This window comes from Canis lupus, chromosome 3 (assembly GCF_011100685.1).
Source record: "Canis lupus familiaris isolate Mischka breed German Shepherd chromosome 3, alternate assembly UU_Cfam_GSD_1.0, whole genome shotgun sequence".
Taxonomy (NCBI): domain Eukaryota; kingdom Metazoa; phylum Chordata; class Mammalia; order Carnivora; family Canidae; genus Canis; species Canis lupus.
In genome coordinates this window covers 67,247,704-67,274,844 of record NC_049224.1, presented here as the reverse complement: position 1 = coordinate 67,274,844, position 27,141 = coordinate 67,247,704, and the positions used below count along the sequence as shown (strand labels likewise).

The window sequence follows — 27,141 nt, the reverse complement described above, 5'->3', positions numbered from 1 at the left end:
GTCTGGGCAGGAGAGGAGTCATAGAATGTGTGTGCATCATCCAAGGGGAAACATCCAACAGCAAATGGACATATAATTTTCAGAAGCCATACCTTCTCCATTTTTTAAGCCAATCTAGTGCAAATCCCAGCACACATAAAGCTCTTGACAGGTATTTGTAAATTCTTTTTTTTTTTTTTTTTTTTTTTTTTTTTTGTAATTTCTAAGGATGGAGGCCTGAACAAGGCTTAGAAGAATGGTTCAAGGCGATAACGGAGGTTAGCAACTACTGGGAGTGGTTGAAACTGAAAATGAATGAAATGGCAAAGAAAAACAGTCTCTAAAGTGAGAGATAAGACAGCCTAGAATGAGATCCTTGGGAGCACCAACATGAGAAATGGGTGAGACAGCCCAGCACAAGGGGATGGAGACCAAGGCACAGAGAGATTGGAGACAGGTGTAGACAGCAATGTCATGAAAGCCAAGGAAGTCAGGTGGAGCAGTAGGGTCCTAAAAATGCACACAAAGAAAGGTCCACAGGAGCCATCTGAGGATCTCTGCAAGAGCAATCTCAGTAGAATAGAGGAAACAAAGCAAGAATACCCTGGGATGTAACATGGGGGTGAGGAGCGGGAGACTAGCTGGGATCATAGGTGGACTCAAGGTCAAGGGGGGGATGTTTTAGGACAGGAGAGCCTTACACATGGCTCGCAGGGTTAAAGGGTTAAAAATACAGGCAAGAGATGGGATCATCCACCCTCTAAGATGCCACGGGAGGTTCCCAGGGAGGAGACTGGCAACAGATGTGGAAAGGACTGGTGCTGTGGCTTCATCTGAGATAGTACCTAGAAGACACAGGTAGGCAGTGATTCCTTTGCAAGAACAGAGGACAGAAACAGCATCATTTACTATAGCTTAAAAGCTGGGGAAATCCTCTGTGTCCAAAAAGAAGGAAATGGTTGTATATCTACCCAATAAAATATTTTATATTCATAAAAATAATAGTTACAAGACTATATGACCATATTAAAAAAGAGTTATAAAGTGATGCTAAACAAAAAAGATGAATGATTACCAATTCAAGAGTTAAAATTCTCTTCATAAGAAACTTCAGAAAAGGGGTACCTGGGTGGCTCAGTGGTTGAGCAACTGCCTTTGGCTCGGGGTTTGATCCTGGAGTCAGGGGATCGAGTCCCACATCGGGCGCCCTGCAGGGAGCCTGCTTCTCCCTCTGCCTGTGTCTCTGCCTCTCTCTGTGTGTCTCTCATGAATAAATAAATAAAATAGTTTTTTTTTTAAAAAGGAACCAGAAAGATTTCTAAATGATTTATTATCAACTGTGATCATGTTACTGTGTAGAGATTCTGCAGGTGCTTGCTTCTTAGTACTATGTTTTTTATTTTTTACAAGTTTGTTGAATTTATTTTGAAAATTTTTTAAAATAATAAAATAAGACTTGATAAGTTTTTCCTAGTTGATAATTCCCTCCCTTCCACATTAATGTCTCCAAGAATCAGAGCTCCAGACAGCATTTCCCTCAGCTAGAAGTCTTTCTCCCATTCTTCACATTACACATGATGGGACCATCCATCTCCCCTTTTCCTTCGCTGCCCTTCTGCTGGAGAATCTGAAGACTGCCTCTGCCATGAACACAAGGCTTTCAGTTGCTATGTCCAAAGAGCTGCATCCAAACCACAGGAAAGCTTCTGTCCTCACCCATGGGGCAGGTGCAGAGGTGCCAGCCAGCCCTGAAGTTAACACGTGTTCCATTGGATACTTTGCCAAAGGTCTCACCTAATTCTACAAATATAATTGAGTCAGGGACTTTACAGGGAGAAGCCAGGGGCTGGAGGGAGACAGACCTGGGTTAGAATCTCTGTGCCCTCTTCTTACTAGAATAAGACACAAAACTGGAGCTTCAGTTTTGATAAATGTAAAATGGGGGTAATGAAACCTGCCTTGCTGACTTTGCAGAATCATGGGGCACTTGGGTGGCTCAGCCATTTGAGCATCTGACTCTTGGTTTTGGCTCAGGTCATGATCTCATGGGTGTGAAATAAAGCCCCATATTAGGCTCCACCCTCAGCACAGAGTCTGCTTGGGCTTCTCTCCCTCCCCCTCTCCTTCTTCCTCCCTTTCTGCTCCTCTGCCTACTCACATGCTCTCTCTCTCTTTCTAAAATAAACAAATTTTTAGAAAAACAATTATATGTATATACTTATTATATCTATATGTGATAACATCTATATCTAAATGTCTATATTAGAATTTAGATATTTAGACTTTAGAATTTCACAGCCTGGGGTTTGTATTTCCATGTGGTCATTTACAAACTGTCTGAGACCGTGAGCAAGTTACTTAACCGCCAATGACTGAGGACAAGACAGGATAACAAGGGGAGTCTCTGTGGATGCTGGTGAGGATAGATGGTAGTAAAGACCAAAAGAAACAGCCCCTTAAAAACCTTCCAGAATTTGTCTGTAAGCCTCAGCAAAGGCGGAACACACCATTCAAAGGTACAAGGGGCTTGAGACAAAACTTAAGTTTGTTGTAGAAAAATAAGGGTATATATCTGGCTCCGTAGAGCTTGTGCACTGAACACTGCATGGTTAACTTGTGTGGAAAGGTGGCAGTAGGCTTAGCTGCAAGGGTGGGAGAAGGGCAGCAAGACAAGTCCATGTCCCATTCCTGATCTAATACTCACATTTTACGAAGCAGTCAGTGGAAGTCCAGACAGATGAAGCAAATTGTTCTTAATCACATAGCAAACTAGAATTTAGGTCTTCTAAATCTCAGGCTCACATTGCCTCCCAAAATAGCTTGTTATGGTTTTACCAAAAGCAATAGAATGGGAATGTGATGCCTTAAGTTGGACTGAACCAAAGCACTGAGGCTGAGCCATTTCCCCAAACTGCAATTGCTTGAAGGAGGAGTCATTATGGGAAAGGCAAAGCCAACAGTTCCTTAGTTATGCCTGAGGACACATAACCAGTGCACCCAAGCTGATTGACCTGAGAGATTTTCACCTACAGAGTATACAAACATCAGGGTTTGCTGAAGCAGTGACAGTCCAGGCCTGTGGGTATCAACTCATGGCTTCAGCTCTACAGCCACTCCCATATCCTTCAGCAGCATTCATTCTTAAGGCAGGATTGCCTGTGAGGAGCTCTGCCAGTGGGGCTCTCTTGAACCTTCAATCCAAGTGACATGGGGTCATTTTCTATCTAAATTATTGTGTTTGTTGCTTAAGATTACTTTGGCTGCAAGTAAATGAAGTTTACCTTGAATTAGCTTAAGTAAGCCTGTGAGTTTCTTGTAAGGATACTGAGTCTCACTCAAGGACAGACAGGTCTTTGGACTCTAGGATTTAGAAACCAGGGGTCTGAATGCCATCAAAAACTCTGTTTCCATCTTTCATTTCTAAGCCACATTCCATTTCTAAATTCAGTAATCCTAGAGAAGGGACTCACTGGTCCGTTTGGGTCAAGAACCCACCCTGAGTTGACCAAGGAGGCAAGAGAGGGTGAGGTGCAATTAAATGTTCCAGTTTCTGCTTTCGTTTAAGGATGAGCTGGGGGCAGACAGGCACTGAATGTTTGTTTTAGTATTTATTAAGTGTAGGGCTCTGTGCTAGGCTCCAAGAGAGAAGAGTAGCAAGGGAAACAAAAAGTTGGTGAAGAATCAGATTCCTCCCTTAAGGAGACTCCCACTTTGGGAGGGAACATGACATAATACAGCCTATGCAGTGCCACTGCCATGGGGGTGAGGGGTAGAGATAGAATGAAATCCCTTCTTACCCAGGGCTTGGATTCTGAAGTTAGGAAGCAAAGCAAAAAAGGTCTGCAGTCAAATATGATTGCCCTAAATACTTGAATTACAGCCAACACAACAAGATCCTCAAGACAGGAGACAAGCAGAACCAAACTGACTCAGCATAGAGCCACTCACTCCAGGGTACGTGCTCAACTGCATGGACTGACAGGCAAAGCCACCCACATTATTTATAATGTTCTCTTCTTTTCATGCTGTTTTACCAAGTGTGTGGAGTTAAAGCTTCAGAAATTAAAATACATTTAGGATGAGACTCATTACCTTGCCAAGCCACACAGCATGGAGCTTGAGAACCAGAATCAAGTTCGGGGTTGCTTGATTTCTCAGTCCACGATCATGCCCCTACCAAGTGTCTCCCATTCTCTGAGCCTTTTAAAGTGGAGGGCCTCTTTAAAGGCCTTTCTCCTCCTAGGAAATCCCTGGCCCCCAGCCCAGGAGAAGCTGAGTGCTGCTCAGGTAGATCCATGTGAGTAGGGTTAGGTTGGGCTAAGCAGAATCAGGGGGTCATCTGGGCAAGCACAGGGGTGGGCAATTCCAGGGCAGCTGGTGCAATGTCATTCACTTTCCTGGGTTGTATATGCTATAAAGAGCTTATCAAGGAAATGTTTACAAATGGGGTGTGGGCGGTGGGGAGCATTGCTGTTTTTAACAGATTAACTATAACATGTTGGTTCAGTGACCTCTTAGTGCATTTCCACGAACTGCTAGTTTACTCTTGACTCTTTCCTGGGTGGTAGGCAGATAAAGAGGCTGCCGGGTTGACAGCAGGGAGGCTGGCCATGCCCAGAGCTTGCATTAAGCGGCAAAGCATGGACTCTGCAGGCTCTGGTACAGCCTAGAATCCAGCCAGAACTCACATTTCGCTCTTTCCTATGTGGCCATCAAAGACCTTTCACCTATTCTCTCCCCTCCACTGCCCCTCCCACCCCTCCCAGGGTGCCTCTCTGGCCCACTCTGTGCTGGGAATCCTGTCCAAACGACACACTAGAACTTAGCTGTTGCTGCCCCAGTCAGATACATATTCCGGTCACAACCACTTGGGTCAGGCCGAGAGGACCCCAGGGCAGGTCCAAGTATATTTTCTTATCTGGAAAAGGAAAACCCACTCTCTGCAAACATTAACATGTACTGAGTCCTAATCTGTGCCGGCTGCTCTCACTGCACTAATTTTGCTTAACCTCAAAACTACTCCAACAGGTAATATTCTTCTCCTCATAGTTCTCGATAAAACCGAGGCTCAGAGAGTCAAGTTAACCAAACTGATGCAATTTACAGGTGGTAGAACCGAAGTTCTCACTTAGTCTGTCAGATTTTAGTATATATGTTCTTCTCACAATGTCGTGTGCCCTAATCCATGTATCCTGACTTTTCTAGGAAAAGGAGGCATTTGTCATTTTCAGAAGGCTTGTGGTAACGGCGCTGACAGTGAAATCCAGTAGAGGCAGTTTTCTTGAATCATCAATGAGCGTAAGAATCAACTAGGGAGCTTGTTAAAAGCACCAATTCACAGAGATTCAGAGACACTGGATCTGCAGTTCAGCCAGGAAGCTGCGTTTTCAATCATAAGCAGCCGTGGTCATTGTGGTGCAGGCTCTCCAGAGGGCATATCAGGGGGGCCCAACCCCCAAGAGTGCAAGTGTCTCAGATGAGAGGGGTTATCAGCTCCTATTCCATTCCTTCTTTCCGGAGCTTCCCTAACTCCCTGTAGCTGCACCTGTGTTGGCAGATTCCTTTGGATGTCTAAAGAGCCACACTTACCTTTCCAGAATTTCAATTTGGCTAAGATATCCTGTGGCCATGAGCTTCAGTGAAGGCTAAGGCACTCCACATACGAGGGGCTGAAACTTGGGAGAGTTACACCGACGATTCTTAACCGTAGATGTGTGTATGCACATACATGCTCACCTGAGTACACAACAGGGCACAACCGTGTTCAAGTAAACCAATCTCTAAGGGTATAACCTAAGCATCGGTATGTATTTTAAAAGCTTCCCAATTCTCTCTCCTCCAGAGTTGAGAGTCACTGGCCCTAACCTTTTCCATTACCACTAGTCTGGGCTGAGCATTTGATAAAATTCTGGCCAACAAAAGAAATGAGAAGTCTTCTGGGAGGTGGGGCTTTGAGGACATTTTTCTTCTTTCTTTAGAGGAGACATGAGGATGGGATGGACCCCCTTTCCTATTTCTGACCTTTGGATTTTGCAGTATAAAGATGTAAAGCCTGGAGTTCTGCAGCCATTCTGGGACCACAAGGCAGCCAGCCTAACTGCCAACAGACTGAGAAAGGCAAAGAAGAAAGGAAAGCATCTGGGATCTTGGTGGCGTCTTTGAGCAACTTAGTTTAAAAACCCTGGAATCAGCTTACCCTGAGGATATTTGTTATAAGAGGTGATTGATATTGTCTAAGACACTTTAAGTTAAATGCTCTGTTACTTGAAGCCAAAAAGATCTCAACATATATGCCCCCTAATTAGCTTTACCTGCCTCCTGCCTGAGCCATTTCTAACTGGGGCAGAGGTGCATCAGCTGCTGGGGCCCACCAGACAGTAAGGCCTAGCGAGACGAAGTCTTGTTGCCCAAAAGACTAATAACTAAAGTGAGCCCGGGCACGTCATTAAATAACTAGTTACCTTGAGAGCTATTCCAATAATAACTCTGACATTTATTATGCACTTACTTCATGCCAGAAATTGTGCAAAGTGCTATGTCACTTCATTCCGTCCTTAAAATTACCCAGTCAGCCAAGTAGTACCTATGTTTTACATTTGGGAAACTGAGACCCAGAGAAGCTAAGGAATTTGACCAGGTTTGCATCGCTAGAGAGTGGCAGAGACAGAATGCTAACCCCAATAAGTCAGGCTCTCAAGACTTTTTTTTACTTTCCAGGAGACCATGTTGTTTCATTTCCCTATGACTTATGATGCTCCGTGTGTTCACACATTCACTGAAGTGCTTAACGATGCGAATAAAAGGCATTCATCATTGTAATCCCTAATAGAGATAACAGAAATATTAGCAAAGGCTGCAGGGGAAACCATTCAAGTGAGGCCTAATTTTTTACAAGGCCAAGGAATGATTTACTTTATCACAGCAAAGAATTTTATTTGACAAATGCATACTTTATCATCTCTGGTCTGCTGAAAATGTAAGTTTACATTTTTCCTAGCCATAAAATTAAAATAATTTTGGCTCCAAAAACTCAGAAGAAGTCCCATGCTAAGTTCAAGTGTTTCCTTGGAAATATAAAGGCTAACTATGGAGCGTGAATAAATGGCATTCCCGCGGGGCAGGGCAGATTCTGGAGTCACTAAGCACAGGGTTCAAATCCCGGCTCTGCCTCTTGCTGCCCGTGTGATTTTGGACAGAGACCCATCACTCCTCTGAGTCTCTGCCTTCTGATCTGTAAGATGAGAATCACAACTGCCACTGCAGGCGGGGGACAAGGATTCAACCAGATGGCCTATGTAAATACTGCACGGCAAAGCAGATGTGCGAGAAAGGTTGCCTGTTGTGAAAAAGAGGTGCAAAGTGCCTGGCTTGGGACCTGGTGCTGAGAAGCTCGTCACTCAGTAAACCCCCGATACCCTCCCTCTACCTTCCCCTCCCATCCCCCCTTTTCCACTGTCTTCGGGCGGGGTGGGGGGGGTGGCTCTGAGGACAAGCCAGACTAGATCCGCTCTGTGCAGGGCTAGGGAAGGGAGCTGTGAGACAGAGCACACATCTTGGATCACTCAGCTGTGTGTCAGCTTCTACGGCATCTTCCCTCCACCCCGACCCAAACACAGGGCAGCTAGCCAGTCCGTTCGTGGGCCACCTGCCAATGTGGAAGACAAATTTGAGAAAGTGTCAGAGGATTGGGATAGGGACAGAATGGGGGGTGGGGTGGGGTAAGAGGAAATGGTTAAGCTGGCTCAAGAGCCAAGGGTCTTTGGAAAGACAGGAGGAAACAACTCCTCACCTCCAAATTAGAAACAAATGAGGAGATTTCAAGGGAATCTGGACTGCGGGTGAAAGAAGCAAAAGAGGGGCCTCAGCAGAAGATTGCCTATCCAGGACAAGGGGTGGGGGCGGGGGGCTCCCCCAGGCTCTGTGAGCCAAAACCCAACTCCAGGTCACACCAAGAGAAGCATACAGAAAAGACCAATAGTTCACATGCTTGTTTGGAATTGTTAGAACTTTTCCAAGTCCTTCTTCCCATGATTAGACTCTCGTGTCAGCCCCAGGAAGTTCCTAGGATAATCACCATGGCTATCATCCCATTTTACAGATTTGCAAACGGAGGCTTCAAATTGGCAATACGTTCTTGGTCACACAGGGGAGCAGTAGATACACTCTATTTGGCCAGTGGTTTCCAAACAGAATCTGGGGCCCTGCAACTAGCATCAAGCTCCAGAATGGGTATTTGGTCAAGCTTCTCAGGTCACTCTGATAGTCAGCCAGTTTGGGAACCACGGAGAGCATGTATCAAACTCGCTGCAAATAAAGACACGGAGCCTGACAGAGGTGGAGGAATTTGCCCAAGGTCATAGAGTGGGGCAGCGGCTCAGACAAGGTCAGGCCCTCGGTCCACAGAGTCCAGGATGGAGCTCTTCCCAGCTCTCCCACGGGTTACTGGATTATTCCTGACAACCTATCACTCGGTGAATGTCACTGGGTGCTCCTTCAGTGCCTGGCACCAGGGAGACAGAAACAACAAGGCTCTTCTCTCATGGTGGGAAGGGCAGCAAGGCAAGGGGAGTCACTGGTGCAGAATGGTATGGTGGTGCCACACGGGCTCGGCCGGGTGCTTCCAGCCTGGGGTGTGTGGGGAGGATGCAGTCAGATGAAAAGCTGGAGAACTCACCTCCATGCATGAGTCCAGGGCACCAGGGGCTTAGAAACTTCTACCCGGTGGGAGCAGGGTTGAGGGTGGAAGGACAATGAAGACTTCAGAGGAAGGCAGAGAAAAATAAGGGAAACAAAATTTGTTGTTGTTGTTGTTGTTGTTGTTGTTGTTGTTGTTGTTTTGAATGAAAGCTTTCTAAGGATATTTACTGGGTATGTAGGGCACCACCTGACACCTAAACCATGTTAAGACCAAAATAGAGCAGCAGGAAAATGTTACTGTAGACTCAAGTCTTCACTGTCACATGGAGACTATATCTGCCTCTACTCACGGTTGTTGATGATTGTTCACGAAAGTAGGTCCACATCAGTGCTGCGTAGGGCATGAGGCAAGTCAGCGAAACGGCTAAATTTACATGAGGAATTCACTAAGGACATCAAGGTTGTGGGGAAGTGGACACTTTCACTTGCCATTAGCCGGATAAGTTGTACAATATATCTGAAATGCAGTTTGATAAAATTTATGAAAATATAAAATTTTTATATGAATTCTACTTCTAAAATTTATTCCACAGATAAGTATATAAAGGCAAATAAAGAAAGTTATACATAGGATGTTGAACAAAGCATAGTCTCCAATAACAGTGAAAACTTGGGAAAACAACCAATATCCATAGAAAGAGGAATGATTAAATAAATGACCATATTACACTCTTGAAAACCAGGAAGCCATTGAGAACGATGATGTGTGTTTATACTTAATGGATGTAGGAAAATACCTGTACTATCACTTAGTGTTAAGCACTAATTTCAAAATTAATATAATGCAACTCATTAGTATAGCTTCTGGACTTGCAGACTGATGCACAGAGGCATCTGGAAGGTGGCTTTTCATCAAAATGTCAACAATAATGAGCAGGGCAGGGGTGATTTTAATTTCTTTATTGTTCTCTGCATTACTTTACAGTATTTTAAAATGATTCTTAAAGTTTTATCTTATTTACAGCTTGAGTGGACTTGCTTGAGGCAAGGATTCAGGTTATACTTATTCCTCATTGTTGGCTGATTGTCCTAATATCACTTGTTGAATGATACACCCTTTCCCTACTGATTTGAAAAGTCATCTAGTGATTATTGCTGAGGAATAGGACAGTTATTAGGCTTTTTAAAAATATATATATAATTGGCATACAATATTAGTTTTAGATGCACAAGATAGTGATTTGATATTTGTATACATCATGAAATGATCACTGTGACAGGTCTAGTTATCATCTGTCACCATACAAAGTTATTACGGTATTATTGAATATATTCCCTATGCTGTACATTCCATCCCCATGACTTAATTATTTTATAATGGGAAGTTTGTACCTACTAATCCCCTTTACCTATTTCTCCCATCCCCACACCCTCTTCCCCTCTGGTGACCACTAGCTTGTTCTCTGTATCTAAGAGTCTGTTTCTATTTTGTTTTGTTCGTGTATTTGGTTTTTTAGATTCCACACGTAAGTGAAATCATATGTCATTTGTCTTTCTCTGATTTATTTCATTTAGCACAGTACCCTCTAAGTCCATCACAAATGGCAAGACCTCATCCATTTTTACATCTAATGTTCCACTAGACATATATACCACATCTTTGTCCATTTGTCTATCACGGGACACTTAGGTGGTTTCCATATCTTGGCCGCTGTAAATTATGATGCAGTGAACACAGGGCACATATATCTTCTCAAATTAGTGTTTTTGTTTTCTTCAGAAAAATACCCAGAAGTGGAATTGCTGGATTGCATGGTAGTTCTATTTTTAATTTTTTGAGAAAATACTGTTCTGCACAATGACTGCACCAATTTACATTCCTACCAACAGTGAATGAGTATTTTAGAATATGTAATCAGAAAAATGATAGGGGTCTTTCCATTGGAGATTAAAATTTTTAAATAAATTAGTCTTAGGCAATAAAAAACTCCAACCTGATTTAATGGAGATTGCAAATATTCATTTTATATATATGTGTATATATATGCAATTTATTTATATGTTCAGTTGTCAAAGTAGTTTGTTCATTCATTTCAAAGTGCTTAATAAGCATAAGCACCTACTGTGAATCAGCCACAGGGACACTAATAAGTATCACACAATAGCTAAGAAGCTAGGCTTTTGGGGCACCTGGATGGCTCAGGTGGAGGAGCATGTGAATCTTGATCTCAGGGTCATGAGTTGGAGCCCCACATTGGGTGTAAAGATTACTTAGATAAACTTAAAAAGAAGAAGAAAAAGTCAAGCTTCTGAGCCTGGCAGACCTGGGTTTGGATCCCTGTCTTATCACTCCCCAACTGTACAACCTCTAAGTTATTAAACTGTCCTAAGCCTCAGTTTTCTAACTTGCTTCTTCAGGGTTCCTCTTTCTATAGAAAAAATCCCAATAGAGACACAGAGGTGAGGGACCACTTGCTAGAATGACGTAGTCACCAGAGTTGAAGATGAACAGATGTCTCAGAAGAAAGAATAGGGAAACTGTTAGAGGATTCTGAATGTCAGGCTGAGGAAGTCATTTTCCTTTCATGGAAAAGGCCATGGGGAGCCATTGAGGAGTTTGGAACAAGAGTAACTTAATTCAAACCCATGGGCCAAGTTCATTCTCACAGATGCATGAGCAGCAGATTGTGGAGGTCTCTGAAGGAAGCGAGCCTTTGGACAAATGCAGGCACCAGGGATGAGGGTAGCAATAGTGGGAAAGGAGAAGGGGCTCGGCAGACACAGTGGCTAGGAATCCCATTCATGGGCCACCTGTGGATGTGGGTTAATTAAGGCCTGAGGAGGCCAGGGCTCAAGGCTTAGGTGAGAGCGGCTAATTAAGCTGGCCTGCGCGATGCCAGTGAGATCTGCCTCTCCAGCCCAACCTCCAGCCCTGAGCCTCACTTCAATCTACAGTGTGGGAGGCCTAGGGACATTCAATACAACTTGGAAGCAGGACTTTAAAACAAATAGTCTGCTTTCCTCTCATTTCCAGCTCTCCAGTGTGGAAAACTGATGCGATGAAGGACCGGACAGAATGAAATGTATGCGGTTCTGAGCTCAGCCCAAAGTGCCTAGTCTACAGACAGTTGGCTTAACTTGGGGCTGAAGGTGTCAGGAGGGAGGGTGTCTGGGCCAGGCGGTCAGTCGGGGCCTCACCTTTCCTATCAAGTCTGTCCTGACCACTCCTTCATGCTTGTCCAGGCAGAGCTCACCTACTTTCAGCGCCCTTCCCACAGGAAGAAGCACAGCTTCTCCCCTGACCCCTAGGATGCCTCATTCAAGGCCCTGAAGACGTGAGGCCAGAGACCATATCCCTGGGCAGCGTATGCCCCCAGGGCCCAGTAGGAACACAGTGATTTTGCTTTCCAAGTAAAAGTTTGGCAAATAATTTTCTCTTCTGATTGCATCCGTCTTACATCCAGACGTTAAGGTTTACAGTCCCAAGGGTTGCAGTCTGGCTGCCATGGACATCTATGGGCTGCCATTCATATCACAGGTAGAGTAGATTTATCACCTATTTTCCAGGATGATAAAATGCCTCATTCTAACAGAACAGTGTGACAATTTTCTAAAAGAGGGAAGATGATCTCAAGTGACTTGAGAAAAGAACATTTTGTTTTTCCAGTTGGCACAACGATTCTATATGGGCTAGAAGTGGCTCTATATATACAGAAGTTTTACTGGGCTGATAGAACTTAAAAACTGGATTGGAATGGCTTTAGACAGGGCATTCCAACTTAACACCCACTCCTTACTTCTTTATATCTTTATCACGTTTTATTCTTTTATTTGCCTACCTAGCCCCTGATGCCACGTGAGTTTGCAGACCTGAGATGTGATACAACACTTCCATAAAGCAATCTCTTCCTTCCTTGGGAAGCAGATGTTTTCAATGTTCTTTCTTGGGCTGGATTGAAATCTTCTTTCTACAGCTTCTACCTACCCATTCTATTTCTGACGTCCTATAGGTTCTACAGTAGAAGATTAATCTTTTTCTACAGCTGTCTTTCTTTCACCTACCTAAAGACCAACATCAGAGTCTCTCTGAGGCCCTCTTTTCTGTATTAAGCATACCGTCTTCCTTCAACTGTTTTATATGACATCGGATCCCCTCATCACTACCTGGTTGTGCTCTGTCATCCTCTTAAAGAGGGGTACCTGTTTAAGGGGAAATATATTGCAAGCATAGTCTTGCAATTACACTTGTAATTCGAAGTGTAATCCAAAAGCCAGCAGCATTAAGTATTACTTGGGAGCTTGTTATAAATGCAGAACCTCAACCCCCACCTGGGATCTACTGAATCAAGATTCTCCAGGTGATCTGCATGCACGAATCACCTCAGAGAATGCATCAATGTAGCCTAAGATTACATTTCCTTTTGAAGGTAATTATGTTACATGGGTGACTCTGATTCCTGTTACCTGAAATCCTTATTTGACCACACTCACTGATAAGCCACATCTTCCCGTATCATATCAGTTTTATTGATGCACGTAACAGTCTGATTACATTTTGGTGAGTTAGAGATGTGCCTACATAGACTAAGATCTTAAGGACAAAACACAGATCATGTTTACCCCTGTCTTTGATGCCAAGCCAAGGCCCCGGTACATCATAGTTGTTTGTGTAACAATTAAGAAAAAAATAAACTAACAGTAGCTGAAATGATAAAGGGAATTGAGAGTCATGCTGTTAAAACAACTTGTGATATGGGCTCAGTTTCAGGGACTGGGATTGTCTCACTTCTCACCTCTGCCCCCTTGGTACCTGGGCAACCCCCTCCCTCGGTGTCCTCAAGATGGTGGCCAATGTTGCCCAGAGCCATAGCCTTTCTCACTCAAGGCCAGTGGGCAAAGAGTAATCTGGAAACTTCAGGGGATGGAAGCTTTTTTTTCTTCTCTTTTCTTTTTTAGAAACCTCAGTAAATGTCCCTTCCAGTTTCATTAGCTTTCATGGAGTTACCCCCTCATTTCTGAGCCAATCCCTGAGGCAGGGGAAATATCCTGAGTTCAAGCCAATGAGGATCCACTCCCAGAGCTATGAGTGGCTGGAAATGGAGGAGGATCCACCAGGCAATGAGGAAAAGCTTCTGGGAGGAGTGGAGGCGTGGATGCCAGAGAGGCTGCAAACAGGCATCTATTATAGTGCTCAGTAGGTCTGCATTTCCATTGCCTTTGAATCTTGCAACCGTTCTCCAGGATGTCCAATGTTACAGCAGTCACCATGGGTTATGGCCAGAAAACTTTTCTATTTTTAAATGACACACAAATTATTATGCTCCATCACATTGTTTCAGTGATCGACTTTAAAGGGCCCTGGCTTACCTCCTCCTGGAATAATAAAGCAGTCACAGGAGTTCTTTGGGCCACTCCAAAAACCACTCCAGAGCGGTTTGCCACACATAATAGAGGGTGCACTTGAAAGGCAGCATCCAATGACCAGTTCTGGCTGAAAACTTTTGTGTTTTTTGAAAGTTCAATAAGCACCAGAAGTGACCACAATGTGTTTGAAACTTTATAGCATGTGTCTTCAGGAGACAAAGTGCCTAAAACTAGATGGAAAGACTTGTAATTTTTTAAATTAAAAACTGTAGACAGGAGAGGTAACAGTCAAAGTAAAATAAGCATGAATCCTACGTTTTTGTTTCAAAAATAAAAAACCGAGGTATGGGGAAAATTGTAATATGGAATTCAGAAATCTGCTTTGGCCATATGCTCTATTGCATGTTCACTGTTGCCTGCTCTCCTTGGACCAAAAGGCTCTCAATGATGGGTCAAGCTTAGCTGGGAAAGACATGAGGCCGATGGGGAAAAGGTGCAGAGTGGGGAGGGGAGACATTTTCTATCCTCACCTTGGTGATCAGAGAGGAAACTTACCACCACCAGACTCTTTGGACCACACTACTGGTCTTGGTGGTCATGTGAGAAGATGCAAGGACCATCACTACTTCTTGAAACAATCAGGCTTGGTCAGCTCCCAGGAAGGAGGTCAGGTGTATGATCTTCACAAATGGAAGGGAGCCTAAATCGGTACCCAGCCTTGTCCATCCTATCTCAGAAATGGTTTGTGGGGATCCTGGTTCTACCACTTGTTCTCTCAAGGCAGGAATTAGTGCAATCACTCACTTACTCTCAGCTTTAGTGTCCTTATGTGTAAAGTGAGGGCAATGATACTGTCACAGATTAATTTGAGAAAAAAAAAAATAGCTCATGTGACAAAGTGTCTGAAAATGTCCAGGACAAAGCAACCCAACAAAGGCCATTCTTCCTACTGCCCCCTGCTCAGTCCCATTCAGTGCTCGAATTGCATAAACACCCAACTCAAGTGCTTTGGTGTGATCACAGACCTCTCATAATTCTCTCTGCCTCCTCCAGAATGCCTGTAGCACTTAGCTTGTACAATCATATGCATGTGTTAAATCATACCTGCAGTAATTGGATTAGGAAAAAAAAATCTGAAAATCTTCCACATAGATGTAAAAACAACACAAAATGACCACAAGAGCATGGCCTCATCTCTTATTGAACATACAATCTAGGGAAAGTTTAGTTTAGTAGTAGACTCCGTCACAGCTTTTAAAATAGCAACATCAAACATTTCTCCTATTAGACTGTAAGGTCCTTGAGAGTTGAGCTATTTTTATTCAAATTTATATTCTGAGGAATATATATGGAGAATATCCTGTCCCTAGAAGACTGGCCAGCATGTTAGGAGATGCTGAAAGGAAGGATAAAATGAAATACTCTGAAGGGCTTATCACCTTGAATGGCATAAAAGGCTGCTTAATTTAGCTATAAAATAAAAAGTATAGAAATCAGATCTGAGAAAGATTGGACTTGCTACCTGATGACTACAGAAGTCACAATCTTTAAAATTTCTTCAACTTCAAATCACTCTTGGGAAAGTGTCAGGGTCACCCTGGCCTTGAGACAGATTTCCTATGGGATCTAGCTTTGATTCCATGACCTCTGGCGAGTTCCTTTTTCTCTCCAAAGTACAGTTTCCTTAGCCACACAGGATATGAAATAACAAGTTTTCTAAAATCTCTTATAGCTGTAAAATTAGGTGTCCAAAATTTAGATATCCATACCCGTGGCAAGTCCCTGATAAAGGCACCCTGTTAGGCACTCCAGAGAGGCGTGAAATAGAACAGACCAGACTGTTCTCAGTAGGTTCGTGGCTTATTAAGTAATGAAACAGGAGGACACAAGTAACTGTGATTCGAGGCAGGATGGGATAATGGCCATCCAGGAGGTACTCATGTGCAACTTGCACTGTATACATGAGGACTGGCTTTGCGGAGGGATGGCCTTCATTCCTGTTTTGATGCAGCAAATAGGAAGCACCGACTATGTCAGGCTTTGTGCCTTAGTACAAAAAACACAACTGTAACCAAGGGAAACAGAGCCTGCCCTCATGGTGCCTGAAGGGTGGCTGGCAGAAGATGGATGTTCGGGGGGCAGGGGGATTCCAGGCAGAGGGACCCAAGCATTGACAGGAAGGCAGAGCATCATAAAGCACACAGGAGTGAGGCCAGGGCCCAGAGGTACGCAGTGCTCAGGAGATCAGGATGAGAAAATGTAGAGAGGTTGGATGCCCCTCATGTGGACCCCTGACATGCCAGGCTACGGACTTGAGTCAGTCCAACAAAATAACCTAACGACTCTAAGAGACAGAGCTTACTAAACGTGACAGGATCCTTCATTTTGTATCCATATACACTTTGTTTACTGTAACTAAAAGGAAGATGCCTGAAAGAAAATTCTTCCAAAAAAGTAATTGAAATAAGTTTATTTGCAGGAGAAGAACATCTGAACATCAGGTACAGTCTGATCCACAATGATCCAACAACAGTCGGGACTCATTCTGGGAGTGCTCTTGGGCAGTTTGGAGGAGGAAGTCCATGTGGAGCAACAGCTGAACAGTTACCAAACTTCATAAAGCCATCCAACCTGAGTATTACACGATACATAATGACCATGACATGGTAATAAAAATACAATAGCAAATACTCACTACTTTGTGAGTTACAGTTACAATATAAACAGTTTAGGCCTTCTTTAAAAAAATGAAAAAAATATATCTATTACAGCTTTATTTCAAGCATTTTCAGTTGGATACAACTTTATATATTTTCACTCACAATAGACAGCAAAAGAATGCCTTCTGAAGTATCTGTTGATAAAATATATTACTTGTTTAAGTGTTTGCACTATGAAACGCACTTTGCCAGGTAGTTCAGATAAGAGAATGAAACTGTGCAGTGCCAAATCCAGGCTGCTGATCAAGACTTGTATTGTTTTCATATTTGTCTAAAAAAGTTCACGTCAAAGAAAAAAGAAGGGAGAATGTAAAGAGAACCAAAATTATTCTTTTTCAGTGAAGCAGTTTAATTCCAGAGAAAAGGCTTTCCATTTTGGATTCCAAGAGTGTTGTCCCAAAGTTGAAGCTGATCCTTCAGGCCAAGGAGCTGCGTCAGCTGTGGCAGCGGTGTGCACTGAGGAAGCTGGGAGAAGGTGTTAACTGAATGCTACAGAGATGGCCACTGATAACACAGCTTTCTAGAGGCCTCTGGCCATGGGGGCGGGGGTGAAGGGCAGCCAGGAATACTGGTGCAAAGGTAGAGTGTGCTCACTGAACTGCACACATAGAGCTCCTAGGAGGGTTAACAGTTCTTGACATAGGTTCCTGATTGTAGTTTACAATATCTGCCTTCACCACCCTCTGTCATAAAAGAAAACAGAGTTATTATCAGAACATCAGAACATTTAGAAAGAGCTCGTTAAAGTATATTTTTATTTTCTAAACTATGGTGAACTCCTGATGACAGACATCATAAATGAAGCCAGAGTTGAATCCATCAGAACAAACTAATGTAGAGCTGAGATGCTGAAGAGTGAGGCTTGGGTTTGTTTGTTTTTTTTGTTTTTTTTTTTTTTTGCTTTTTAAGAACAGAATAGTAATTCCTTTACTCAGTCTTCCCTGGTTTTATGACATTAACTTGAGGTTACCACAAGTCTAATACAAAATTAACAAACCAGTATGAAAAATTAAACCCTGGTTATAATTTAAAGCAAAGGAATTAGAATTAGTCATTCACATATTTTAATTCATACGCAAGACCTCATAATTTAAAAGTAAAATATGTCATCATTTATTAATATTTAAATAAACCATTATATCCAGCCATAACTTTTTTAGAATGTTTGCAGCAATTTGTGAGTAAGAAAACGTGTAAATGTTAAATAGGAGTCAAATATACAGGAGAAATGTACTGAGCAACCCAATTTTTAAAACTTTTCCAATTTTAAAACTTTCCTCCCAAATCCCTAACTTACTTCCAAAGAGCTCACTATTGGGTTATGAATAATGACTCTAACAAAATACCGAATGAAATATTTAGAAAATTACCTCATATTCATGTTTTTAAAATAATTTAAACCAAAAGACACTTTTAACTCTTCTTTCCACCCCCGTAACCCACATTTCAAGAAATATCGTCAATGATGAATTTAGCAATGTGCCCTAAGTAATAATTTAAATTAAAACAGCTCTTTCACTGTTCTCAACTCTATTACTAAGTCTGCACACACAGAAGCAGACAAAGAAAGGTAATTCAAGGCAAATTTTAAAAATACTCTTTCAATTACCATGCTATTTCAGGAAAAATGGGAAGGACTGAATAATGAAATAACCGTCTCAACTCTCCACTTCACTGCACATGTGATAAACACAACCATAAAGACAAATATGTTTGAAAGCAACTGAAATGTTATTTTAATTTGTTCCAATTCCTCGTTTGTCAGTCTCCTGGCACAGAATCAATTTTTCAAAGTTCTAAAACAGGACTTACAATTAACAATATTAATTCCCAATAATGTACAATAATCATTTGAATTTCTCTACTCATAAGGAATAAAGAGCAAGACAGCATCCACTAATTCTCCCACCCTCCTCCCCCAAATTATAACCAATTTACCCATTAATACCTGCACTACTGTACTGAACAGATTCTACTCTGAGCAGAGTTGGTATGTTGATTATCTTCTTCCGGGTACTTCACTATTTCTGCCCTGACAATATGCTGCCAATTCCGTACAACACAAGCAAGAGGAGGAAAAAGGGGGGGCGGGGGGGGGGCGGGAAGAAAGAAAAAATGGAAAGTATGTTCAATGACTGAAAATAGAAGGGAACGCCAAAGCAGAAAAAGAAACACAAATTTAAACATGTCACAGAAGAAACAGCAGAATATATGCATATAAAAGAAAAGAAAATGAATGAACATCCATGAAACATTATTCTTTGCAACTCTATTTAATTACTGAAATAGCCTTGTCTACTGAACCTCCTAGACAAGTTGGGAGTTCTACTTTTGGTATCACAATGATACATAACATCTATAACACCCAGAACTACAAAGGACAACAGAGAATTACAAGGCTTTTCCATACTAAAGTGCGGTAAAAGTATTTAATTCTATCTCTTCCACAAATATTACTGAAGATCTCTCTACACTACGTGCCAGTCATTTAATACTGGGAATGCACAGGTAAATGACACAGGCTCTGTCCACAAGGTGTTCTGGACTAAATGCTGAGAGAAACGTGTACACAGCTAATTGCCATAGGAGATAAGTGCTTTGCTAGTTGACTTTAAATACATTGTGGGGTTGACCACAGGGGAAAGGGTAATTAATTTTCTCTGAAGGTAGGGAGTGGATGCATAAATCTGAAGAAGCCATGTGCCACTTACAATCTCTACACTTAATAATAACTATTACTTGTCAGAGACTTCTTTTTGGTGCTCATTCCCTTGTCCCACACAGCCCTAACCTCCATGCTTCCAAATTCTATATAGAAATAAACAAGTTCAAAATATACTTTTCTAGCATTTAAAAAAAGTCCTGACATACAATATATAAGCATGATAGCTACTGTTTCAAAGATCTAAGAGTTTTGCTAAACAAAAAATCAAAACTACCTTGTTAGGTTTTTGATTGCAATAACCCTCAGGATGAAGAGCACGTATGACAAGTATGTATGATAGAGATAAGACGCTTCCCTCAAATTTTTTAGACTCGAAATTAGCCTCACCTTTTTTACGCTTTCAAATATTTCAGAAAATCTTTCTTCATATTAGTATCTATTAGTTAACACATATAGAAAAACATGTTAATATAGGCAGTTGTTTGTGATAATATTTATAAAGATTGAATAAACAACTCAGAGTAAATGAAGAGGATGCTATGGTATATTAGCCTTGAATGGGCTCTGCTCCAATTCTCTAGCAAGCAGCATTAACTTCTGGACAAGACTCATGATTTACTAGGCATTCAGCCTGATGCTATCAACAGAAGCATTACCAACTGCCACATGAGGTATTAATGTGGAACACCATTATCTGACCTCCCCAAACCTAACTGTTTCATGCCAAACTATGGGTTACAATAAAGAAAAGGGATTTTCATAATCAGTAAGCGACTCATTAATCCTCCACAATGTTGGTTTAAACCCTATCCTATAAACACAACCAGGTTACTGACCTGTGGTCAAGACATTTTGGTTGAAGTATTGACTAACATAAATGACTTGGATTTTCACCATTAATTTTCATCAAATTAATGAAGAACTAACAAGGCAACATCTTTCTTGGAAGCCTTGGCTGTCTGACATAAAGATCTGTACAAAGTTTCTCAAATGGAAGCCAGACTAAGGCTTCGCAGATTCAAAACTCTTACTTTCTATGAGGAGAAAAACATTGATTTCCATGCCATAAACTTCATGGTAGGTGACTTCATAGTAGTTAGCTTGTTTACAAGCCATTCATTGATGTTTTCAGAGAAAATGTTACCTACAAAACACAAAGTACCTAGCCACAAAGTACACTCTGCTATTATTCTCTATTAGTTAATGGAGTGAAAATAAAGAAATGGCCCTAAGAGGAAAGAAACCGTTGTGGCTGAAAACCAGCCTAACCCATATTTTGTCAGAGTATTTACTTGTGCGTGGATATTGGAAATGGAAGTGGCAGCTATGCAGAGGATAAGTAAGAAAGCAAGTTAGGAGCTGGGGCAGTAGGTATAAGGAGTAGAGATGGGCTCTTGGGAGGACAGTAAAGATAAATTAGGACAATTCTGCAACTGTGTCTTAATCCAGATAGTAGTAACATATATACCACTGCAAAAGCTGTAGTTTGTCATGTTTAGGATATGCAGTAAACATACCTTGAAGGCTTAAACACTTGTCACTATCACTCATTCAAAGCTAATCACTATTCTAGATACTGAAGAAACTCAGATAAATAATACATAGTCTCTGTTTCTAAAATGCATAAGAGTCTAGCATGGAACACAGAGACATAAACTATTAAAGAATATTATGATATAAATTCAAAGTGCAACAAAATTACAGATTACCATTTAAAGCATGGTTATAGCATTATTAAAAGCATAGAACTTTGCACACAGTAGGAACTTCCACTACTTTTCTTTTCCTTCCATATAATTTGCCCTTAGATGCTGCCAGTAACTTTCATAACTTTGGGTGCAAATTACTTTACCACTTTGGTGTTCACAATCTCCTAATCCATAAAACAGATCTACATGGTTTATTAAGTCCCACCTTAAGACCTTGAAACTATATGAAAAAATAACTCTTTTAAAAGGTGAGGAGAAAAAGAAAAATTTGGGATATGATATGGAAATCCACTCAATGTTCAGTATCTGAGGATTAGAATAGTATGTACAAAGCGAGTAAATATGTCCTGCAAGAAAGGCAAGTGATGTTTAGGGTAAGAAAGGAATCCCAGTGCCGTTTTTGTAAACAAATTGGAAAAAATGATAAAGATTAACATCTAAGTAAGAAAAATCTAAGTTCCTGTGATGCCTAAGTGGCTCAGCAGTTGAGCATCTGCCTTTGCCTCAGGGCGTGATCCTGGTTTCAGGATCGAGTCCTGCATCGGGCTCCTTGCAATGAAGCCTGCTTCTTCCTCTGCCTGTGTCTCTGCCTCTCTCTGTGTATCTCTTATGAATAAATAAAATCTTTAAAAAAAAAAAAACAGAAAAAGAAAAATATAAGTTCCTTTTGGCTTCTGAAGGAAGGTCAATATTCAGATAAAGCTGAGGAGAGGGCCCCTAAGACCAGGGGTTAAATGGGTGCTCGAGTTGTACAGTTATGTATATGCCTACTACATGCCAGGCCCTGTACTGGATACATTCATATATAGTATGAAAATATTCAGAGAGGACATAGAGAAAAAAAAAATATATATATACGCACACACACACATATATTAGCAAGTTTAGTATCTCACACAAGTGAGAAATTTTTGTTTTAAGGAAACTAATGCTTACCAAGTTCAAACAGAAATTCATAAGTTTATTAACTGGCAAGTGAAAATGTCAAGGCTTAAAGAATGTATTAAGTACTCTTAACACCAAGTATATAAGGAAAAACTCCTTGCAATTCAGACTGAAAGAGAAGACACAGGAGTATGCATTTTCTACTTGGATTATCTGATGCATTACCGAAAGGCTGAACGCTGCACCTTTGAGAGAACAGTAATTGGAAATTCAATTTTTGTCCCTAAAGGTTTGACTACTCTTTAAACAAACAAACAAACAAAATGGGAAATGGGAACATTTGTTAACAATTAGTCCCAACTTTTACATTATCTTAGAGGAGAACAGTTGGGGGAGAAAAGAGAACAAATAAATGATAGAAATGCCAACTATTGCTTAAATCAGGGACTGTGGACAAGTCATCTTTTTTTTTTTTTTTTTTTTTTTTACTTATGATATCACACAGAGAGAGAGAGAGAGGCAGAGACACAGGCAGAGAGAGAAGCAGGCTCCATGCACCGGGAGCCCGATGTGGGATTCGATCCCGGGTCTCCAGGATCGCGCCCTGGGCCAAAGGCAGGTGCCAAACCACTGCGCCACCCAGGGATCCCGACAAGTCATCTTAAATGGACATAAGTGTTTAAATAGCTGTCTGCCCCTACTTGTTCTGGTAGCTCCTTGAGAACAAGGACTTTCACATATTCCTTTCTGTACCCCCAAATTCTACTGTGGTCCCTGCTAAGAAGTAGACCACCAAACAATGTCTGCTGTATTCATAAACTGTGTTCCCTTTCTTTCCTCCCTTTTCCCCTTCTTCCCTTCTTGTAAAGCTTACAAAAAAGTGCTGGAAATTCATTTTATAGAACTCCCTAAAAGGAACAAACTAGGTTAGAACTAAATAGCGGAATCTCTTTAAATAATCACTGAATGGAACCAAGTCTATAACCTGATTATAAATAACTATGTCACAAACTGAATTACTATGGAGTCAATTTCCATGTGACTGGTGAATCTACCAAATAGCTCCTTCCCCATAAAATAATACCACTTTCAAATGTTATACCAAATTCCCTCAGGAATCTTTCAAAAAAACATAGAACATAAGTGTGCATTCTCTTTCCCTCTTTGCCTTGCCTCCCTTCTCCACCTTTTTCTCTCTCCTACTTCTTTCTCACTCACCAGTTAGAATAGCCATCATCAAGAAGAAAGAGATAAATGTTGGCGAGGATGTGGAGAAAAGGGATCTATTGCACTACTGGTGGGAATGTACACTGGTGCAGCCACTAGGGAAAACAGTGTGGAGGTTCCCCCCAAATTAAAAAGAGAACTACCATATGATCCTACAATTCTACTTCTGGGTAAAAAAAAAAAAACGTAAGCGAAAACACTAATTTGAAAAGATATATGCACCCCCCCATGTTCATTGCAACATTATTTGTAATAGCCCAAGATATACAAACAACCTCAGTGTCCATCAATAGATGAATGGATAGAAAAAATGTAGTACATATATGGGGCACCTGGATGGTTCAGTCTGTTGAGCATACAACTCTTGGTTTCAGCGCAGGTGGTGATCTCACAGGTTGTGATCTAATGGATCATGGGATCGAGGCCCATGTCAGGGTCTGCGCTCAGTATGGAGTCTGCGTAAGACTCTCTCCTCCCTCTACGTTTACCCACCTCCCCACATGCACCCTTGTGTACTTTCTCTAAAATGAATACATAAGTCTTTTTTTAAAAATGTGGTACATATACATACAACGGAGTATTATTCAGCCATGAGTAAGGAAGACATTCTGTCATTTGTGACAACATGGATGGACCTTGAGCATGTTATGCTAAGTGACAGATGTCAAAGACAAGCACTGTATGATATCACTTATCAGTGGAATTTTAAAAAGTTAAACTTATGAAAACAGAGAATAAAATGGTAGTGGCCAGGGATCGGGGATGGGGAGGACCAAAGATGTTGTTTAATTTACAAATAGTAAATATGCCCTAGACATATAACGCACAGTACAGAGAAGATAGACAATATTGTATTATAATCATCAAACGTGTTAAGATGCTAGAACTTAATTATTCCACCAGCTAAAGAGAAAGGATAATTACGTGTTATGATAAAGGTGCTAATTATCAAATTACAATATATAAATGTACCAAATTAACACATTGTAGACCTTAAGTTTATCCACTGTTATATGTCAAATACATTTCAATTAAAAAAAAAAAAAGAAGTAACTGTGCTCAACACAGCTTGTTGGCTTGCATGCTTAGAGACTTCTTAAAAAACTGAGCTTTCAAAAACATTTCCACTGAGAAAATGTTAATTGTGAAATCAATAATCTAATTAGCAAAGGCATCAAATTCATCAGATTCAAGAAAGAAGAATGAGGCCTCCCTACACAAAGGATTCTTACAAACATAACAAAAGAGGGCTCTAGTAACTTGAATTCCTCTTCAAAAGAATGAATTCAAAGTAAATTCCACCAACAAACTGAAGATTGCATTGTCACTGCATAATAAACAAGATGGGATGTGCTTGAAAGGTACAGTGTACAGAAAGGGTAGAGAGCTATGCAGTGAACATATCTGGTACCTCTTTAGTTAAAATATGCGAAATATTAAGTCCATCTCTAAAATCAAGATAGTAGCTTTCTGGCTCTCATGACTAAGAGTGTGCCAAGAACATTAATAAAGCCTCCCTACAATTTTGCCTTTCAAAAGTATCCAGGGTTAGCCCATCTCTCTGGAGCTATTCCTTAATCACTGTGGGAATGAGGGAGTACATAGAATTCTCTCCCTGAGACATCTTAGCACACCTTCGCCTCTAGGGAGGGCCCACCAATAAGGAGAGCTCCCCTTTCTCCATTCCATTAGGAGAGAAATCTCAAAGTAATCTGGGATTTCTCTCCTTTATCCAGTCATTCCACAAGCCTTGATTCTGCTCTGCTACAACCATTGTTTCTCTCCCGCCTTGATTCTGCTCCTTATCACATGAAATCAGTAGTTTCCTTGCAATCTTTCCCAACCACACACACGCCCCGCCACTTGATTAACCTTACCTAAAAACTGCCTTCATATATTTCTCTGCTTTAAAAACTATTTCCCATTATCAACATGTTACATAAAATTTATCAACTTAGCATTCATTAAGTCTCCATAATCTTTTCTCAATCCCTTCACACTACAACGCAGTGGTCATTTATTTTAAGCAAACAGCTCTTCTGCTTTCAAAATATAACCTAAGCTTTTCAGCTTGTTCAGGCCAGTTTCTCTTCCTCCCACTTCAAACTGCTCAGTAAATCTTCCCCCAATAGAGCAGAGTGGGAACAGTAGGGGCAGTGCTGTCAAACAAGCCTGAGTTCAAATCCTACCTCCACCACTGGCTAACCACAGGTCAGTGGATCAAGTTACTTAATCTCCCAACAGTTTCCATTTCCTGCCCATAAAATGATGAATTACCACTTGCCCCACAGAGTTATGAAGAAAGTGAAGTGAGATAACACAGTGCCTGGCACATAATATTTTCTTCACCTAAGGCAGGGACTATGCATCTTAAACTCCTTTAAATCTTCTCTAGACCCATACACCATACATATGTATGATCAATAAACCGCTTATGATTAGTTTGATAATAACTCATGAACTCTCTAATTAACCAGAGACAAACATCATTTAGAAAGAGAAGCTAAACAGCAGTGGAATCACTTGACCTCTGGAGTCTGCCAAGTTCTGTGCAGTCAAGCAAATCACGATGATTTTTCTTTTTGTAGCTTTCCTCCTAGGCCAAATCCAAGCACAGTTATCTTTGAACAACATAGGTTTGAAATGTACCAGAGTCCATTTATGTGTGGATTTTTTTAAATAAATACGATACTATAAATGTATTTCCTCTTATGATTTTTATAATTTATTTTTATATTGGAGTTCAATTTGCCAACATATAGCATAACACCCAGTGCTCATCCCATCAAGTGCCCGCCTCAGTGCCTCTCACCCAGTCACCCCCACCCCCCACCCACCTCCCTTTCCACCACCCCTTGTTCGTTTCCCAGAGTTAGGAATCTCTCATGTTCTGTCTCCCACTCTGATATTTCCCACTCATTTTTTTTCCTTTCCCCTTTATTCCCTTTCACTATTTTTTATATTCCCCATATGAATGAGACCATATAATGATTGTCCTTACCCGACTGACTTATTTCACTCAGCATAATACCCTCCAGTTCCATCCACGTCAAAGCAAATGGTGGGTATTTGTCATTTCTAATGGCTGAGTAATATTCCATTGTATACATAAACCACATCTTCTTTATCCATTCATCTTTCGATGGACACCGAGGCTCCTTCCACAGTTTGGCTATTGTGGACATTGCTGGTAGAAACATCGGGGTGCAGGTGTCCCGGCGTTTATTGCATCTGTATCTTCTAATCCCCAGAAGTGCAATTGCTGGGTCGTAGGGCAGGTCTATTTTTAACTCTTTGAGGAACCTCCACACAGTTTTCCAGAGTGGCTGCACCAGTTCACATTCCCACCAACAGTGCAGGAGGGTTACCCTTTCTCCACATCCTCTCCAACATTTGTGGTTTCCTGCCTTGTTAATTTTCCCCATTCTCACTGGTGTGAGGTGGTATCTCATTGTGGTTTTGATCTGTATTTCCCTGAGGGCCAGTGATGCAGAGCATTTTCTCATGTGCTTGTTGGCCATGTCTGTGTCTTCCTCTGTGAGATTTCTGTTCATGTCTTTTGCCCATTTCATGATTGGATTGTTTGTTTCTTTGCTGTTGAGCTTAATAAGTTCGTTATAGATCTTGGAAACTAGTCCTTTATCTGATACGTCATTTGCAAATATCTTCTCCCATTCTGTAGGTTGTCTTTGAGTTTTGTTGACAGTATCTTTTGCTTTACAAAAGCTTCTTATCTTGATGAAGTCCCAATAGTTCATTTTTGCTTTTGTTTCTCTTGCCTTCATAGATGAATCTTGCAAGAAGTTACTGTGGCCAAGTTCAAAAAGGGTGTTGCCTGTGTTCTCTAGGATTTTGACGGAATCTCGTCTCACATTTAGATCTTTCATCCATTTTGAGTTTATCTTTGTGTATGGTGCAAGAGAGTGGTCTAGTTTCATTCTTCTGCATGTGGATG

General features: G+C 41.3%; 1 protein-coding gene across 4 annotated transcripts in view; it reads right to left on the bottom strand.

The window, feature by feature from the left end:
• The window catches only part of RAB28 (RAB28, member RAS oncogene family), a 136,823-nt gene that overhangs the window by 8,373 nt on the left and 101,309 nt on the right, over positions 1-27,141 (bottom strand). Inside the window, exons 7-8 of one of the 4 annotated variants that reach the window (XM_038533375.1) lie at positions 18,649-18,743; positions 16,435-17,383 (exon numbers count right to left, since the gene is read on the bottom strand). In XM_038533375.1, coding sequence (XP_038389303.1) covers positions 18,654-18,743 — 90 coding nt within the window. In that variant the 3' untranslated portion in view covers positions 16,435-17,383; positions 18,649-18,653. Of the gene's footprint in view, positions 1-8,966; positions 9,134-16,434; positions 17,384-18,648; positions 18,744-19,752; positions 19,802-27,141 lie in introns of those variants that run through there. The other 3 variants (XM_038533376.1, XR_005357237.1, XM_038533374.1) reach the window with 3 other exon arrangements.